The 17543-nt window shown below is 37.4% G+C and overlaps 1 protein-coding gene across 6 annotated transcripts in view; it reads right to left on the minus strand.

The window, feature by feature from the left end:
- Positions 1 to 1713: 1713 nt before the first annotated feature.
- ROCK1 (Rho associated coiled-coil containing protein kinase 1) overlaps positions 1714 to 17543 on the minus strand; it is an 89945-nt gene continuing 74115 nt past the window's right edge. For 3 of the 6 annotated variants that reach the window (XM_027881745.1, XM_027881748.1, XM_027881747.1), the window contains 6 exons: positions 15031 to 15101; positions 11045 to 11133; positions 9853 to 9931; positions 9474 to 9735; positions 8508 to 8715; positions 3308 to 4073 (listed from right to left, as the gene is read on the minus strand). In XM_027881745.1, the coding sequence (XP_027737546.1) occupies positions 4046 to 4073; positions 8508 to 8715; positions 9474 to 9735; positions 9853 to 9931; positions 11045 to 11133; positions 15031 to 15101 (737 nt within the window). In that variant the 3' untranslated portion in view covers positions 3308 to 4045. Of the gene's footprint in view, positions 3246 to 3307; positions 4074 to 8507; positions 8716 to 9473; positions 9736 to 9852; positions 9932 to 11044; positions 11134 to 15030; positions 15102 to 15609; positions 15659 to 17543 lie in introns of those variants that run through there. The other 3 variants (XM_027881746.1, XR_003571015.1, XR_003571016.1) reach the window with 3 other exon arrangements.

A 17543-nucleotide genomic window follows, 5' to 3' on the forward strand; every position in this document is an offset into this window, starting at 1 on the left:
GTAAAAGAAATATGAAAAAAAGGTGGAGGCAAATTTGTCAAGGAGCATGTCAAACTACAGCATCACCGCTGTGAAGGAAGCCAGGCTAATTTATGCCAGCTCCTCCCAGGTTACATGTTCATGTTCTCTTGATGACTTTCTGGTGCTGTATTAGATGACTGTAAGCAAAATGTCCCTTAAGAGGAATCATTAGTGACGAGAGTAAAAGTAAAATAATGTGGCAAGAGCCGGATTAAGTGGAGCTGTAGTGGCTCCACAGCAGCACAGATTGCTTTTTTCTGGATGGTAAAGCTGATGCTTACTGAAAGTTTCATAACAGATATTTTTTCCCCTGAAATTATCTGTTTGCACAGTTAAGATTGTAAGCATTACTTTTCCTAGCAGTAGAAACCTTTGGCTGAATTTCTTATTCAAAGTACAGCTATTCCTGTAGACAGGCACCTTGCTTACAGTAAACAAGCGCCAACATCAGTGTACCCGAAGACACAAACTGTAATTTGCACGTCTAGACTTTATTATTACAGCATTTTAGGTGCAATTTATCCCAGACACACTATTCAATGTAATTTTACACTTCATTATGTCTGCTGCTGCCTTCCCAAGCAAAATCAGCATTTAAAAAGAACTAACTGCAGAACTCCAGCATTGCTAAAAAACTACGAAAGTGACAGTAGGTGCCAATCTGTTGAGCAAAATCATTTTTCCACAATCCTACCCTCTTCCCACTAGCCATTATCTATTCATAATGGAGCTTATGCTGTTTTTCAGATTACTGAAATATGAAATTACAAGACTTTGTTTTTTTATTAATAAAATTACTCCAGCAAGAGCTGTTGACTCTGTAGAGGCAGCCAATTACACCTAAAGGAAAGCAGAAAAGCAATCCACAATGTAATCCAGGCCTTTTGTACTGCTCCAAATTTCCTATATAATGTATGCTTTTAAGTAATATATGTTTAATCATTGTACTTTATTATTTCCCCTCTCAGTATGTGACAGTAGATTAAAGCAGGTCATAATTATTCCTTATATTGCTTGACAAGCTCACAGGGTGATTGGTGATATGGAAGGTTGTCTTTAGTGTGCTCCAGTCACAGCTTTGAAATTGCTGACACTTCTGATACAGCAAGCTCAACCTAGAGGAACTTCCTGAAATTACCACATCAACTGCTTCTATTTATCTATACTTCCCAGCCTTGTGACCTTCAAAGGACATACAACCATTCATGTCCTTACTGCTCTATTGTTCTGCAGGTCTTGGCAGATTACCCAGGGAGATTTAGGGACAGTAGCTTCATGGGATGAACAGGCTGTTCCAAAATAACCCAAACAAACCTAACCCCCAAAACCCCCACCAACAAAAAAACATCTTGTCTTTTAAACAGTGTTCCCTCCCTCAAATAAGTGGTATTTCTGAAGCTTCAAACCTGCATCATGAAGCAATGACAAGGCCAACTTAGGGTGGTGGTTGAATAATAAATATAAATTAGGTTACTAATTTTAAAATTAGGGAGGCCATGAGAATAGGGGAATGAAATAATTAAATTTAATATGGTATTCACTTACTGATGTAGAATACTAAAAAAAAAAAAAAATTTCAGAGTCCCCCAGGTGTTACACTGTAAATGCACCTTGGATCAGGAAGCTGCTGCAATGTCTGAATGCTTAGAAAGATGTTTAAGCTGCAGTCAGGAGAAAACACCATGCCAGTCATTTTCAAAAGGGTCTTTCCATAAATTACTTTATTTCTCATTAAATGAGCACAGAGTCATTACCATATTAATAACAGATATGTTTATTATTACATATCCATCAGTGCGGCTTTCAATACCACTTGAAACATGCAAATCGTCCTAAGGACGAATCAGTTTTCCAGTGCTTCTTATTTAATACATAACTGCAAAGCCATTATAAATTACTGAGGAGGTATTTGGTTAAGAAATAAAATAAAATAAAACCATACTGCCCATACCATGAATGCATTCCTGCTACAAAGCAAGAGTCTGACAGCATTTACTGTTATTCCTGAATTATCCAGAGCTTTTGTGTCATATGGGTTTTGGGTTTTTTTTCGCATTGCCTACGCATCTCTTGGCTTATGAACCAGAATCAGTCTTTCTTTGTAAGAGGAATTCTCATTCAAAGATTGTACTTAATTTAGAAAATGCATCTAGCATCTACAAATACTTCAACCAATTAAAATTCAGTAAAAACTACTGATATGCAACAGTTTTTTAGAGGTTTCTTTAGTTTTAGGTTTCTACATTTATTGACCTGGCAATAATACAATTATCTCAAATCAAGGCACTAAAAGAACAACGTAAAACCAAGTAAAAGTGTTCTAAGAATAATTTACAGTTCAAACAGTGCATATATTTCTTAAATGTTTGTTAACTTAATGTACGTTATCATTTAAAATTGTAAGGCAATACATTACACAGTTATAGAAATGATGTACCCCAAAATATGCTTCCAAACTTGGTGGTTCTTTTTACTGTTAGTTTCTAATGCCTCTAACAATAAAATAGTTCAGTATGGCTTGGCAAAAATGCATAGATTAAAGGCAATTACTTGTTTTCCCCCCTTTACAAACCTGCTGCATCAGTATTTTGTAAAGCATAATGCAAAATATTTAACACTTTGATCCATTCCATAGTGGGTGGTTAGCATTAAGGCTGTAAAGAACTCTGCAGTGAAGGCACTGAAGTTCAAGTGATAAGGCTTCATTTTAAGCTAGTTCTGCAGTCTTCAAGAGCACAACTTCGAGTCTTGAAAGCAATTGCAGTCCTTCTCATTGAGAAACCTTCCTCTTCTACTCAGTTTCATATGCTCATCTTGACATAAATATCCCCTTCACAGGGTTAACAGTCCTTTTCTTTCACTGGTATGAAGAAAGTTGGCTGCATTTCATTGTGATTGATTGACAGGCTTTTTTTAAAAATCCAAAAAGGCAGCACCTCTTTTTTTTTTTTTATACACCTAGCTAAGCTTTATTTGCTTTAACTTGCATTACATAGTAATAATTAATCTAATCTACCTTGAGGCAAACCCGCAATTAAACACCCTCAGCGTGCTTTTGTGCCAAAGCAAGGAGGAGACAGTAATAGCAATCTTAACCCTGAAGCCTGTGATAGTTATGTTGAAAGGAACAACAGCCCGTCTGCACTGCTCTGTGTGGTTAAAAAAAGCCCTGTTTCTCTGACTGCATCCCATGAGATTCCATTAAGCACTGTACATGTGGTTAGCTGGAAAAAAAAGAAGAAAACAGACAATTAATAACAAATATAAAAATTAGCTTCATAACACTAATGCATATTTGCCAAGAGCTTCATAAAGAAAATACTTTATGTTAACAGAATATTCTTTTCAACTGACATGGTACAATACTAAGATCACACCTACATGATCTTCCACAAACTGTTCTTAATTTCAAACAATATTAAATGAACACAGAGATCAGACAAATGATAATAACATTACTGTAGCTTTACAAGTGATTAAGAGTAAACAATCATGGGTGTATTCATGGCAAATGCAAGGTGACCCTCTTTCACTTGCAGAACAAGAAAAGGCTCTCTAGGCTAAGAGCACGCGCATGCAGCTGCCAGACCTCATCTGATGCACAGGAATTTCAGTTGGTTGGTTGGTCGTTTTTTTTTTTAAAACATGCATTAACTTGACCAGGTGCCCAAGTCCAAATAGAAAGCACCTCGACTGTGCTGATACAATGTGAATACATCAACATACTATGAATTATGAAGTGTAGTTTCCTATCTCAAAGCAGTGCTGCAAATGCCAGTGAGTTCATCATGAAGTTCTCGTTCATATTTATTAGTGGTAAGTTATTAAAATGAGGAATAGAACTTAAGATGAACTTTTATACGTGAAGCTTCTTTCAGTGGGTCTGAGACACCTCTCTATTACCAACTGCAAAGAAAGGTGGGTCAGACACCGAATGAAATGTACTGAAATGTCTTCAAGCACGTGCTGAAGTCTGAATCCGATGGACAAAACAGGTAATGCCTGCTTACATGGTAGGACTCCATCACCGAGGGCAAGTTCTGCTATACTGCCTGACAAGAGAACAATTTTCAGATACTTAGTAAAAGCTACAGATGTGTATCCCATAAAAACCATCACTGCTGCTTACTCCCGTGCCTAAGAGGTGAGGAGGAGAACTGCAGGGTACAGTGTCTTGAGTTCAGAAAAGCAGATCTAACAGTTTGCTGCCTCTTGAAAGGAAAAGAGCCTGCTGTTCCTGCTGTTTCCTCACTTTATGACCTTCCTGACCCTCCTACTTACCTGTCCTCAGCTTTGGCAATCACTGCACTTCTTAGCATGCTGATCCACTCACTAGCTCAGCAAAGTAAGTCTTACACATTTTTGACAGTCAAAAAACTGAATTGTGGACCTTCATGGAAGGGTCCAAAATGGACCATTTCAAGCACTTCCCCAGGATCCACTGACAGAAAAGTAGTGAAGGAAGACATAGAGGGGAAATCATCTGTCAGATTAGCTCAGCTAATGTGCAATGACCACTGAAGCGTTCAGTACATAAAATCTATTACAAATTTATTTAATAATCCAAATTTAAACATCTGGTACATTGGAAGTGAATTTTCCTAAAATAAATCCCATGCCTCTTTGTTCTAAACATACGGGGTGAAATATGTAATGGTATGAGGGCACAGGCTGGGCATACTCCATCACAGCAGCACTTGTCTACTTTGTAGATACAACTAACAACAAATTCGTCTGAGAAAGCCACAAAAATGTCCACAGTAGAATAGCCAGAAAGAAGTTCCTACCTGGCCTTTTCCTAATGCTTCTTTACTCAGTGTAACTCTGAATCGTTTCATTAGTTGCTCACACTGCCCTGCAGGTGCCACACAAGCCCCATTACATCCCAGTCAACCCAGTGGCAGCTGTCTGATGGGGACACAGCATGCCACAAGCAGCTCCTCAAGCATCAGCAAGGTGCAGGGGCTCCCTACCTGCCCCCATGCAGAACAGCAGGCCAGGAGCACACACATACCCAGCACCCTTGCTGGTCAAGTTCCGTGACCCTCTAAATGGCTTATGCTCAATATCATTCTTCCCCCATACTCAGTGCCTACAATATGCAGCATTAAAACAGAGTTTGCTGTAACTAATTGTTTGTTCTAAGAAGCTCTGTCAGTATTTGACATCATTAGGAAGCAAGATTCTAGGGTCAAATATCAGTTATGTCATCATGCTCACTGATGGATTTGGGGTCAGTCTGAAAGAGTGATGTAAATGTTTTCTGTCTGATCCACATCCGTGGGATCTGTCTGTTAGATAAATCCAAGCAGTTAAAGAGATAAGATAACACCATGCAGGTATTAACTTCTGAATGGACAGAAAACCTAAGAGCTTTATTTCTCCTCAAGAACTTGGAAGATCTCCCTGGGTGATGGGGAAGGGTGGCAAGAGAGGCAATGCACTGGGGCAGACACAGAAAATGCAAGACTGAAGTATTCTGAACAGCTGATCTGATCTGATACTTCACTAGTGCAAGACTTCACCCTTCCTCCTTTCATTCTTGAGACTCTTCCACAAACCACTGCAACTTCTGAACCCAACAGAAAATCACATGCTTTTCTTCTGTGGCGTAAGGGTTGGGGTTTTTTTTGTTGTTATGCTTTGGTTTTTTTGGCTTTCCTTTAGTCAAAACATTCCTGGATTAATTTTCTGCTGAAAAATAGTTCAGTTGACTCCGGTAATCTGTGAACCATGAACTGACACAGGATAAAGCTCAGGAATGTGCAGCTGTCCTCCTTCTGGTGCTGGTAAGCTATTAGATCTTTAGGATCCTCACTGGATCTTTAGGATTTAAAACCAGAGCTTTAATGATGGTGTTTCTCATTTTTTAAAAAAAGCTCTATTTGCTACTTGTGTATTTCTATAATTCTGTAACACCATCACAGGACAAACAGGATTAATAACAGAAATGGTCAGGATAACTGATCTCCCCAAACAGAGCCACTTTAAGAGCTACTATAAATTTCCAGATATGCAAATCTGTTCATGCTATAATAGATTAGCTGCAAACCAGCCCTTGCTAAACAACCCTAAGACAGCATTTCTATTAAGAGAGAGTGGAAAAGAATCAATTAATTGATTTAAGAAAATGGATTTTCTTCCATAAAGGAGTATGAATGGAAGCTGGTTATTACAGCTACCAGAGGACCTTTTAAGGATAAATAGAAAGGACACCATACCCAGAACACAATTCAAAGAGTCAATTGGAAAAGAAAGTCTTCAACTCTAAATACCTAAATGTGAAATAAAGAAGTATGCACTTTCTTTACCAAGGCAAGGCTTGACAAGGGGGAAAAAAGAATCTGTGTACTCAAAAACAGAGAATGATTTCTAAAACATACAATTAGAATATTCAAAGTATTGTTTTAGATTATTCCAGTTAATCCACCTTAAAGATGCAAGTAAATGACATATTAAAATAATTCTTTCCAACCCCACTGGCTGGTTGGTTGGTTGATTTTGAGGGAATTAGTCTTAAAGGATCTGGATAAAGCCTCTGGAAGGGTCTAACATTTTTCAGTACATCTTTGAAAATTGAGGACTGAAGGAAAAAATAAGTTTGGAAATACCATGAAGCTTTATAAAATTTTCTGGAAGTTGAGAGAAGTGGACACATCAAAGACATGATAAATAGTTTAACAAGATTCTGTTGCACAAGTACACACAATGTAAGCACACAACAAACATGACAGAAACCCCTGGGAAGTAACAATTACCAGTTTGCCTTTTTTTTGATACAATACTGAAGATGCTATTCAGTGAGGAAACTCTGATCTTACAGTCATCCTTAGCTCAGGTTTATCACTGTGTGCTTTTCCCCTGCCCTCACTCTTATTTTTAGCAGATTTTTACAGAGAAGACTGTAGGTAAAACTGCTCACTTCCCAGAAAATCTCCCCATTAGAAGTGTTTATGTGTTTCAGAACTTCGGCTTGATTAAGCGCCAGTGTTGAAAAATGTAAAATTACATCATGGTTCTGTTGTATTCCTACCAATTGAACTCTATCTTGTAAACTGAGACTTTGTTCAGTGTTTGTGAATATGACTTCTCCCCCAAAGGCTCTGGCACAGCTACATGTTCTTAATTCTGCTCACAGATTTCTTTTTATGTTGTTCTCCTCATGCTGTTGCATTGATTATCATCTCTAATACAAAACTGCCTCCAGCATTACTGATTTTTATATTGACAGCTTTGTATTTGAGGCCTAAAGTAATTTTCCTGATTGAAATTATCTTGAAGAACTTCACTGAATATATTACTATCTCAAAACTATCATCCCTGGGAATGTTCAAGGCCACTTTAGATGGAGCTGATCTAGTAGGTGTCCTTCCCCATGGCAAGGGGACTGGAATTAGGTGGTCTTTAAGATCCCTTCCAACCCAAACCACTCTATGATTCTATGACTGCTTATGTTTTAGGACATAAGTCTTAGGGACAAGAAAATCAGCACCCTTTATATTTTTCGGTTTGCAAAGTTTTCAGTAAAATCAGGGATACTATTTCAGACACTACAGACTGTTTTTGACGGGTCTCGCGGCAAAAAAGCCGAGAATAGACAGCAAAATTTAAATGTAAATCTGGTAGCATATTATACTGACTGGAAATGCCATATAAAATATACTCCTCTGCAGGAGGATGTTTCATGATGCACCCAGTGTCTCTTTACAAACAAAAGTTTGAGTTTTCTTCATGCAAGGAATGTTTGGTAGCCCTGCCAATCAAGGAAGACTCTTTCCCTACTGAGACACTAGTTTCCACTTCACACTGTCAATTCAATCAGTTATCTGAGGAAAAAGGGATGCCCATACTATAGGAGGAAGCTAAAGAAGGCTGAAATCAGCTTAAAGTAACCTAGCATTAAGAAAACACATTTTACATCTTGCCCCGGTTAATGCACAGGGTCACAAACAGCTTACAAAAACAACTGCTGGAATAGAAGACAGGGAATGAGTAAGCAGGGAGAAAGAATGGAATTAATACCTAAGCAGCCTTCCAACAAAAGAAATGTCCTCACAACAGACTGAGAATCTAAGTTTTTCACTTTACTCCCATTTGCAGAAGACTTATAGCTTACGCAGGCTCTATGAGTCAATCCATGAATGAGATGACTACATGGATCATCCTTGCAGTTAAATGCCATTGCTGAGAGATTTGCTGAGTCTTGCCTTTAAACAGGACAAAAAGCAACCAGCTCCCTTGCATGCGTTGGCAGGTCAGGTACCAACTCTATGGTACCTTTCCAAATGTGAAGAACTGATAAATTTCCCATGATAGCAAGAGAATTCTGTCTGCTCCTTCCTTCGGGATTTGAGCAGAGATTTAGACTGGCAGTTCAACAGTCCTATCTGTGGAATTATTTCACAATTCCGCCTTAAATGAGATTTACACACAGACATTTTTTTTTTAATCAAAAAGATACTTAGTTTTTGTAGCTTATTTCTCACCTAGTTTTCCCAGAAGTATTTTTAACAACTTTTCGGAATGACTGATTTGCTGAGGATCTTGTAGACATAGTTCTAGGAGAAGCACGAACAAAAGTAGACGGTGGTGTCTTAGGGATCTTCTTTACTAAATGAGTCACCCACTTCTTCTGTTCATCTTGACAGGATGCCAATAACAGCATATCTCTTGCTGAAGTTACATCGTAACTCACTGTAAAAGGAGGAAGATGATTCAGTGAAAACCAGGACTCCTTATCGAAATCAGAATTAAGACATACTAACTGTGCCACTGGAAAGAACAATGGCACCTATATCCACACTTGTATTGGATTTGTTTATATATTTTTGAAAGACAGCAAACAGCAGGAGAGATTATGAATATAATGTTCTTCAATATTTGTCACTCTGCATTAAGATTCTTGAGTCTAATTAATATTCAAGAAATGAGAAAACTTACACCAATTGCAGTCTTAATAAGCTGAAAAGTTGTGTGGATGCCTTATGGCCAAGTTCCAGAGTATGTACCCTGAATGCTCCACTTCACAGGAGCCCAGAGAAGAAACCTTTACTCCAATCTGTGAAGTGGCTGAAGAACCACTCTGCAAGGTCTTAGCAGAGTTTGGTGACGCAGCCACTGCAATTGTCCCTAACGTGGGCCAGGTATAAGTACAGAGAGAATGATCTGGGGGAGCTGCCCAGTACTTGGGCACAAACCTCCAGGGAATCTCATGCTCTCAGGGCCCTTAGCAGAACCCCATCAGTTACACCATGAAAGGCTACAGAGGATTGCCACAGCTACCTGTTCATAAGCAGTGTAACAGCCTATTGTTCTAATCTCTCACATTTAAAACGATAAAACTTTAATTTTAGGTTTAGTTTTAAACTAAAGTGCTTTTATTTTCCTCCAGTAGTTTAACAGGTGTGGCTAAACCATGAAGAGAATACAGAACAGAAAAACCATGAGTATACCTTTGCATGGTGCAATTAATTCCTCCTTTTTATCCAAGTGGTCTCTGTGGCACTTCACATGGCATCTTCGACATTCTAGGGCAGCAGGGGGTTTAAAGACATGCCAAAGAGGTTTGGCACAGGCCTCACAGTTGGCTGGAAAGTGGTATAATGTGGGAATAAATTCATGGCCCTTGTGATTTAGAAAATTTGTCTTCTCTGCCGGCTGTACTGGTTCTACCTCCAAATCCTTCCTGCATTCCCCCTCATTAGCATAAAGAATCTGAAAAAGAACACTGCTGTGTTATTGTTGAAGCACTATGTACTTTTATACCCTTTTCAAAGAAGCCACCAAACTTTCAAGAGAATTAAACGGACATGAGAATAAACTTCTTTTTACCTGGAATATTTTAGGAATTTCTTCAGTTTCAGCTCTATATACATCTCCTTGAGTTACAGGCCGGACATGAAACAGCTTACTAAATTAGAAGAAACATAAATCAGACAATGCTAAAAGGCTACATATGTTTTAAAACAGGTATCAAACTGCTTTGAAGTTCTTGGAAATTTTGCTTATGCAAGCAATACAACATACTTCAAGGCTGTAATATGATTTTAGGAATTATTTTGTAAACCATATAGATCTTGTCTACCCAAGTAAGATCAAAATATTCTGTAGCACGGAAAGAGGGCTACCTTACAATGAGCTCAAGATCCATCAGGGCAAATTTGCGTGTGAAAAAGGCTTTTAAATTCCTCCTCAGAACACTAGGAAGCCTAACATTATTGCTAGAAAAGCCTAGTGATAAACCTGGATGGAAGTAACCATAGAATAGTACTAACTAGTTTCTTTACTAAATCATGTTATGAGTTGATAAACAATCAATGTTAAAAATCTGGGAAATCTGGAGCACAAGCTGTCGAAAACGCTATTAAAATTGGAACAAACATCATCTTATACTCAGTCAAGTCCATCTATCCCAACATCCTGTTTTCAACAGTAGCCGTAACAGATGTTTATGAAAAGAGAATAAGAGAAAATAACTCTTTTCCTGGTTATAGGCAATTGGCAGCTTAAGCACTTCCTGAGTTTGAGATTCCTTCCAGACCAATGTATTTGTTAGTCACTTACAGACCTACTCATGAATTCTAAAATCTTTTTTCAATTACTACTCTATAAGGCCCTATAATGTCAATCAGCTGTTCAAACATCACAGTTATGTATCAGTGATGGGCTTCAGTGATATCTGACACAATTCTCCTCATGTACAACAAATGTAAAGGGATCACAATTAATTTGTTTTATCACTTTAAACAGAAACCATCTGGAAAAGTTAGAAATGCTTTGAACTTGATGAGCAATGATACTTTCTTTTTTCTCTAACTTTTAGCAATAGTAGAACAAAGAGAAAGTAGTATCTTCAGTTAACAGCATGCTGAAATACAGATAGACAGACATTTTCCAACTAGTCTGGGAAATTAAAAATTACTTATGGAATTTCAATTTCAAGCTTTTAGATTTGTTATCAGCTATCTCACACACAAGGCTCTTTTGCCAATTTGTATCCAAAACGAACAGTAACTTTACTTACTCTATATCTAGTACCATAGACGGATTAGACTGGTCCTTGTCTTTTTCATCATTGTAGAACAGTATCTTTTTACTGCTCACCACAACATACTGTGGAAAAAAAGGATAAAGAGAAGTTAAAATTGCATTTTAAAAAGCAACATTTATCCTAATGTTCTTCGACATACACATATAAAGCCTGAGTAAAGGAAAGTTTTTAAACTAATATCAAGACATATTTAAATCATCATGCAGGCAGCTACACTAGTGACAGCTGGGCAGTGCTACAGCTGCAGTGACTGTGTATTCTCACTGAAGCACCCTAAAATGCTTGTCATGACTCTGGAAGTCCAACTGCACACAAACTCCTAAATTTCAGTTGCTATTGGCATGTTACTATGAAAATTATGCATCACAGAGGGATACATTGCAAAATCTATCACGTGATGGGAAAGTCATAAACAACTTCTCTAGTTCTACAGACCTGCACCAAAGTACTGGTAGTTTAAAAGAGATTCTCACAGCTCTAGCTAATTATTTCCTACAGTTGCAATTTAATGGACTGGTGAAATAAAGAGGCAAAAATGAATCAGCAGAAACAGAGGTCTGGTATACATTCCAAATCTAGGCATACACTGAGGTAGTTAAGATCAAACACCTCTAACCTAAGCACTTCCTAGTGAGTTCAAGACTAGAATTCACTGCCTGTTGCTCTTCACTGAGAGCTGCCAGTCCAGCATCTTTGCCGAAACTGTCCACAAGGATAAGCTCCATGACAGCAGTGGCAGTTCCCTCCCCTGCAGTTTCAAATGTTTTAGAAACAACTAAACGGTATGAGGTACTAAAGAGCACTAAAAAGAGGCAAACTGACTGCTCTGTCATTATTGAACTCCATGTATAATATGACCCAGAAGCAGGGAAAAGGACAGAAAACCATGGGAGTGAATACACCAACAGTTCATCTTGAATTCTGATTACTGGTAGGTAACTGAATGGGTTTCTGGACAATGAAGATACCGATAATTTAAATTAATGGTGTTTACTCCTTCTTCAAGAGGAGGTTTCAACCTCCTAATTACACAGAACTTTACGCTGACCTCAAAACCTGAATATGAAAGTTACCTTAACAAGAATAGCATTTTAGAAATGCATTGCGCAAGCTGCATGCTACAGTTTTAAATCTCAACTGCTGAAATGCATCTTAAAAAGCCACAAAGGGTGTTTTGGCCCCAACTTAGAGACTTTTCAGCCCTTTAGTCACAATTCTTTAATGGAAAGCCTGATCAACTTGAGTAGGTACTAAGTTGTAATGCTGTGAACCTCTAGTGATTTTTCCCACTGAGGAAACCGACTGCTTCAATTCCTCTATCTACTTCAACAGAAAGTAAATGTTTTTTTATGTCTTTGAAGCGTTCACCTCTGCCTTTCACAGACAAGTGCAAGGCCTTAAGATGACAACTATCATAGATGCAAATTCTGACTGCAAAGGAATTCAGTTATCACATCATACACAGCTCTTAGTGAAAGAATAATTTAACCTCACAAAAGAAAAGTTCTGTACAACAGCCTCAATATCCCGTTGTGAACATACATAAAAAAATCTTTTGACAGTAGCTCTATTCTAGTGCGGGTTTGGAAGGATACTTTATCATCTCCACTTGGGATGAAATGAAGCTCCAGATAAAAGCATGGTTAACACATTTTAGCATTACCTTGAGGTATAACTCAAGTGTTTTTTTTCCAATAAGTTTTCCACACTCATCTCTTTCTAACTTAAGGTAAATGACTTGGAGGGTACAAGGCAAAAACATCAGTGCTACTGATATTTGAGTCAGAAATGCAGCAGCTCAAGTTGGAACAACTCGGGCACCAACCCAATTGCACTGAAATGCTTTCCATTTCAGTTGATCTGGGCATGATTATATTTGAGGTTGCATACCTCCCACCAAACTCAAAACTGAAACTGCAGGAGAATTTGGAACAGAAACACCTGAAGAGGCTGACTCCACACCAGTTTGTTTCAACTGCAGTACAGTTCAGCCAACAGGACACACATGTAAATCAGCATGACCCCTCACTACTGTGTGTCACTGATTTGAACCTGAGCTAGTTTAAAGAATCTTATCAGCACGACTCATTTTATGACAGAGGCATCCATCTGTAGCTCAAATTCCTTCAAAGGGTAAATATTACGCAAACTAGGAAAGTATGAATGGAGTAGCTGCATAAAATATCTTGAGGGAAGTAAATATGTCTACACTGGGCATGCCCAAAGAAGCTCAGATATAGTCCTTCACCAGAGAAGCTGCATTTATCAGGAGTTTAAAATTTCAATCATTAGAGGAAGCAAGAATAATATCCATTTCTAAAAAGCAACCATAAAAGGCTGCTGGAGGTATTCTGACAGGAAAATTATGCAGTATTTTAGATAATCCAGAACAGAACAAAGCTACATGATTTCTGCCTAGGCACAGTTATTTTTACTCGTTTACACAGTTATTTTTACTGGCAAAAGTCTGACAACAACCTAGAAAATTAAGGAACAAGAGGAGTCAAGCAGCCTTAGCTATCAAACAGAATAAGCTGTGGAATAGATTCACAAATAGGTGTGTTTCATGAGATACCTGAAGAACATTCAAACGCTACAGGCATTTGAATCAAATATAGCACCAAGAGCATTCTAATCTTGTCCTCTAGATTTCCTGCACTTCTGCTAATAGGGAGACAAAGTGAAACACAGAGAGAACAGAATTTGAGGTATCTATAACAAACCCCAGGTTCCAAACTGTGGCAACCAAGCATTTTCAAAATGACACTTGTTCACACTGCCTCTCATCTGAGGAGCTGGGAGAATACCCTATGCAGCTATTAGCTGAAATAAGGCAGAGCTTAACACTCACTCTCTGCAAGCCAGAATAGGTGGTGGGTTTAACTTACAGACAAATCAATGAGGTGTGATATTGATGTAAAAATAGGCTGGTCTGGAACTCAGAACACTTTGATTGTATAAAGAAGGCCATGTTAGACAAGCGAAAACAGGAATACTTGAAAGAAGTAGTTCAGCAGCTAAAGGTCCAATGCAAACACTTAAGTGCTTCTTTGACAGGAATTAATTCCTTCTCCTTTAAATTCTGTAGGAACCACTTCCAATACTTGTGGATTGTGAATGCAAACAGAAGCATTTGAGAGAAACCTCTTAGCGGGAATCAGAAAGTTACTTTGAAAGTGTCATGAATAAACTGAATCATTCCCAACAGCAATCTTTGAATTTAAGAAGATGCAGGGAAATAAACTACTTCATACAAATTGCTTGTAAAATTTACAGAATTCTAGTCATCATGTTCACTTTGGCATTTAGTTATACCAAAGAATGTTCAAAGAGGGGAACTGAAAAGACAGAAAAGATAATCAGAAACTAGTTCTAAGCATCTCAATTTGAACATCTGACATTTCAAAGATGCAGATCATAACCTCTGCAGAGGCAAAAGAGTACTGTTTTGTTTGGATTGGGAATTCCAGCAAAGAGATCCAGTTTCTGAAAGTAAAACAGTTCTTTTCAAGAGACACTGGCCATTTTAAAGGTAAGGAAGATAGAAAAGTCCTTGGAAATCATGTGTGGCAAGTTACAGTGTGATGCACTCTTCCATGACCTTCAGAACATTTAGGTGTAGTATTCCCTACTCTCTCCGGTCAAGTTGCACAAAGAGCTTCTTTTTCAGCAACAGGATTATAAAGGAGCTTACTCAAAGAAGAAATGGGATTTTTAATGGTTCCAATATGCCCATTGTGAAGCATTTCTTCATCCACCTGTTGTTACAATTGCACAACATCATTACTAAAGATTTCAAACTGAACTTGAATTTTCTTGTTTCCTTTTTTTATACACACTAAGTTACTCTTAATTTTTTGTTTGGTTCTTAAATATGAGTAGTAAAACCAATTCACCGCACGCCTAAAAACTTCTTCAATTGAGGGGAAAAAAAAAAAAAAAAGAAGAGACATTTGTACCTGTTTCTTCCAGCCATGCCGCTTTATATTTCCTTTGTTTGGTACTGAAAGCCAACCTTCAAGTCTTGATTCTGGTTTTAAAAAAATGCATATTTAAAAATTTCATGTATTTATCACAATAAAGCAGGATAACACGAAAGCAAACTACTACGAGAAAGGAAGATGTACTACATGCAGTAATAGGCAATTACCTATTCAGCAGAGCAGAATAAAAAGCACAGCTAAATAAAATGAAGATATAAGCATTTAATTCATGCTTCATCACAAGCCAACATCTGATTACACAGTTACTGCACAATAAAAGTAAAGCTGTTCTCCTTGATGCCAACATCTAACACTGTATGTAAATAGTTTGCAAAGAGCCAGGCAGGAAAGACTTTGCTTTGAAAATATGTTACAGTTTAAATTAAGAGATTTTTCAATATAAACATAATTTAACATTCAGAGGGGCTATATGAAAATACTCAGCAGGAAGATGCAGGAAGTAAAACAAATCAGATCCACATTTTCCATGGGAAACAAAAAAGGGAGAGAGAGCACAAGAGCAGGCAAAGCTACAAGGATGTCCCCATTACTCACAGAAGACAAGCATAGGAGATAATTAAATAAGGAATGCAGGAAGAATCAACTAGATATAAAGAATAAGAGACAAGCATTTTATTCAAATTTTCAGTGAAATATTCTCCAAAGAGCAACGTAATAATAATAATGTGTTTTCCCACCACAAAATACTTCCGAAGTATTTTAGCAATGATACAAAGAAGGGCCACGTGAAAATTGGCATTCTGCCTAATGTGAATTGTAGATTTAAAAAATCCTTCCAGCTAACTAACACTGGTTTCTAAAATTTAAAATTATGAAACCAGATAATGGTAGTGAGAAACTATCATTATTCTGTTAACCTGAAATGACACAGTAAAGTCCCACAATTTTGGAAATGTGAGAATGAAGTAATCAAAATTCAGTCCATAAATCTATTTCAAAATTGAGAAATTTTTTTTTAAATTATCGTAAAAATGTGATCTGAAAAAAAAGTGTCAGAAAACAGAACCAGAGCCAATAGCTAATGTATGTATTCTTTATAATAAACTTAACTGGCAGCACTGAAAACTTCAAAAACATTAAGTTAAAGTTTTCTGAAAAATTCTCCACAAATATTTATGTAAGAAGGAGGTCCCTTTTATCCTTCAGGAATGAAGGATATCTTTGTGGTCCCTTTTATCCTTCAGGAATGAAGGATATCTTTGTGAAGTATATCCCAGCAAGCTCTGAAAATGCATCCAAATATCTAAAAGTTATTGTCCATATGCTATGTAAAACAACAGTGAGACTGACAGCCTAGCAAAGCATTAAAATTAGGCACTAAAAAGACTTTTCCATATTAGCCTTACAGCCTACAATACTTAGAAGATGACTACACTTAGAAATATAGAATTGTTTGCTAACATTTCTCCACACAGAATAGCTTCAAAATACTGTGGGACCACTGAACTACTGAAATCATCTGGAAGAAAGGCATGACAGTAGAACTCATTTCAATAAGAAAACATCCCAAAAAATGAAGGAAATTTGTACTTCCCTGCCTCTCCAATCTGCGTAAGAAAAGTGGGGTTTGGGGGTTTCACCTTCAACCCTTCTCCACTTCTTGATACAGTAGCTTTGGGAAAGGAAACCTATTTCTTTCATGTCTACAGGCATCACAGATAATGCTTACCTTGTTTTGAACACTTTAATTCTTACAACAGGAGAAGATTCTTCCATTTTTAGAAATTACAGAAATACCCTAAAACTCAAGTCCTCCCTTGCAAAATAAAGTGATTAAGTGCTAATAAAGAACATAGTATGGAGGACTGCAGTTCAAAAGAAAAAAATATGGGAAGGATGACTGCTGTTCAAAAAGAGTAAGTATGCATCTGTAGAAATTGCAGCATATGAAAATCTGGAAAGATCCAATAATAATACATTTTAAAAGATGCTTATAGGGACAGTATGAGCAGGAGTTGTTCTAAGTTCACTTCTATTTCAGCACATTCTGAAAACAATTTCAAAAGAAGTAGGAAGTGAAGGAGATATTTCAAATGAATCAGTTGACATTCTTTTCTGTCTACCACAAATCTATTTTAGTGAGCAAATTCTGTTTGAATGAGAGATGATTTCTGAGCTGTGAATAACATCTTGCAGTTGAAAATAAGTTTCTGAACATACTCCATTTCAACAAAGCTAACATTCGTCTGGAACCAAATGTACTCTTCAAAGGATAGATGAGCTCTTTCATTCCAACCTTGCCACAAAGGTTTCTCTCAAGTAATATTTATAGTGCATTTTCATTTCCCTCGACAAGTTAGCTAGCCCAACTGCAAATGCTCATCTAGCCATTTCACAAATATCTGATCCAGAAGAATAATATTTATGAGTGTTATGATTAAGTAATTAAGAAAACATGGGCTATCTAGACTACGAAAAAGATTCTTCCGTTCCTGTCTTTAAAAATAGGCTCAAAACTATTGCCTGAA

This window comes from Empidonax traillii, unplaced genomic scaffold, assembly GCF_003031625.1.
Source record: "Empidonax traillii isolate 1590-97213 ecotype Southwest subspecies unplaced genomic scaffold, ASM303162v1 scaffold94:size1391941, whole genome shotgun sequence".
In the NCBI taxonomy this organism is placed as follows: Eukaryota; Metazoa; Chordata; class Aves; order Passeriformes; family Tyrannidae; genus Empidonax; species Empidonax traillii.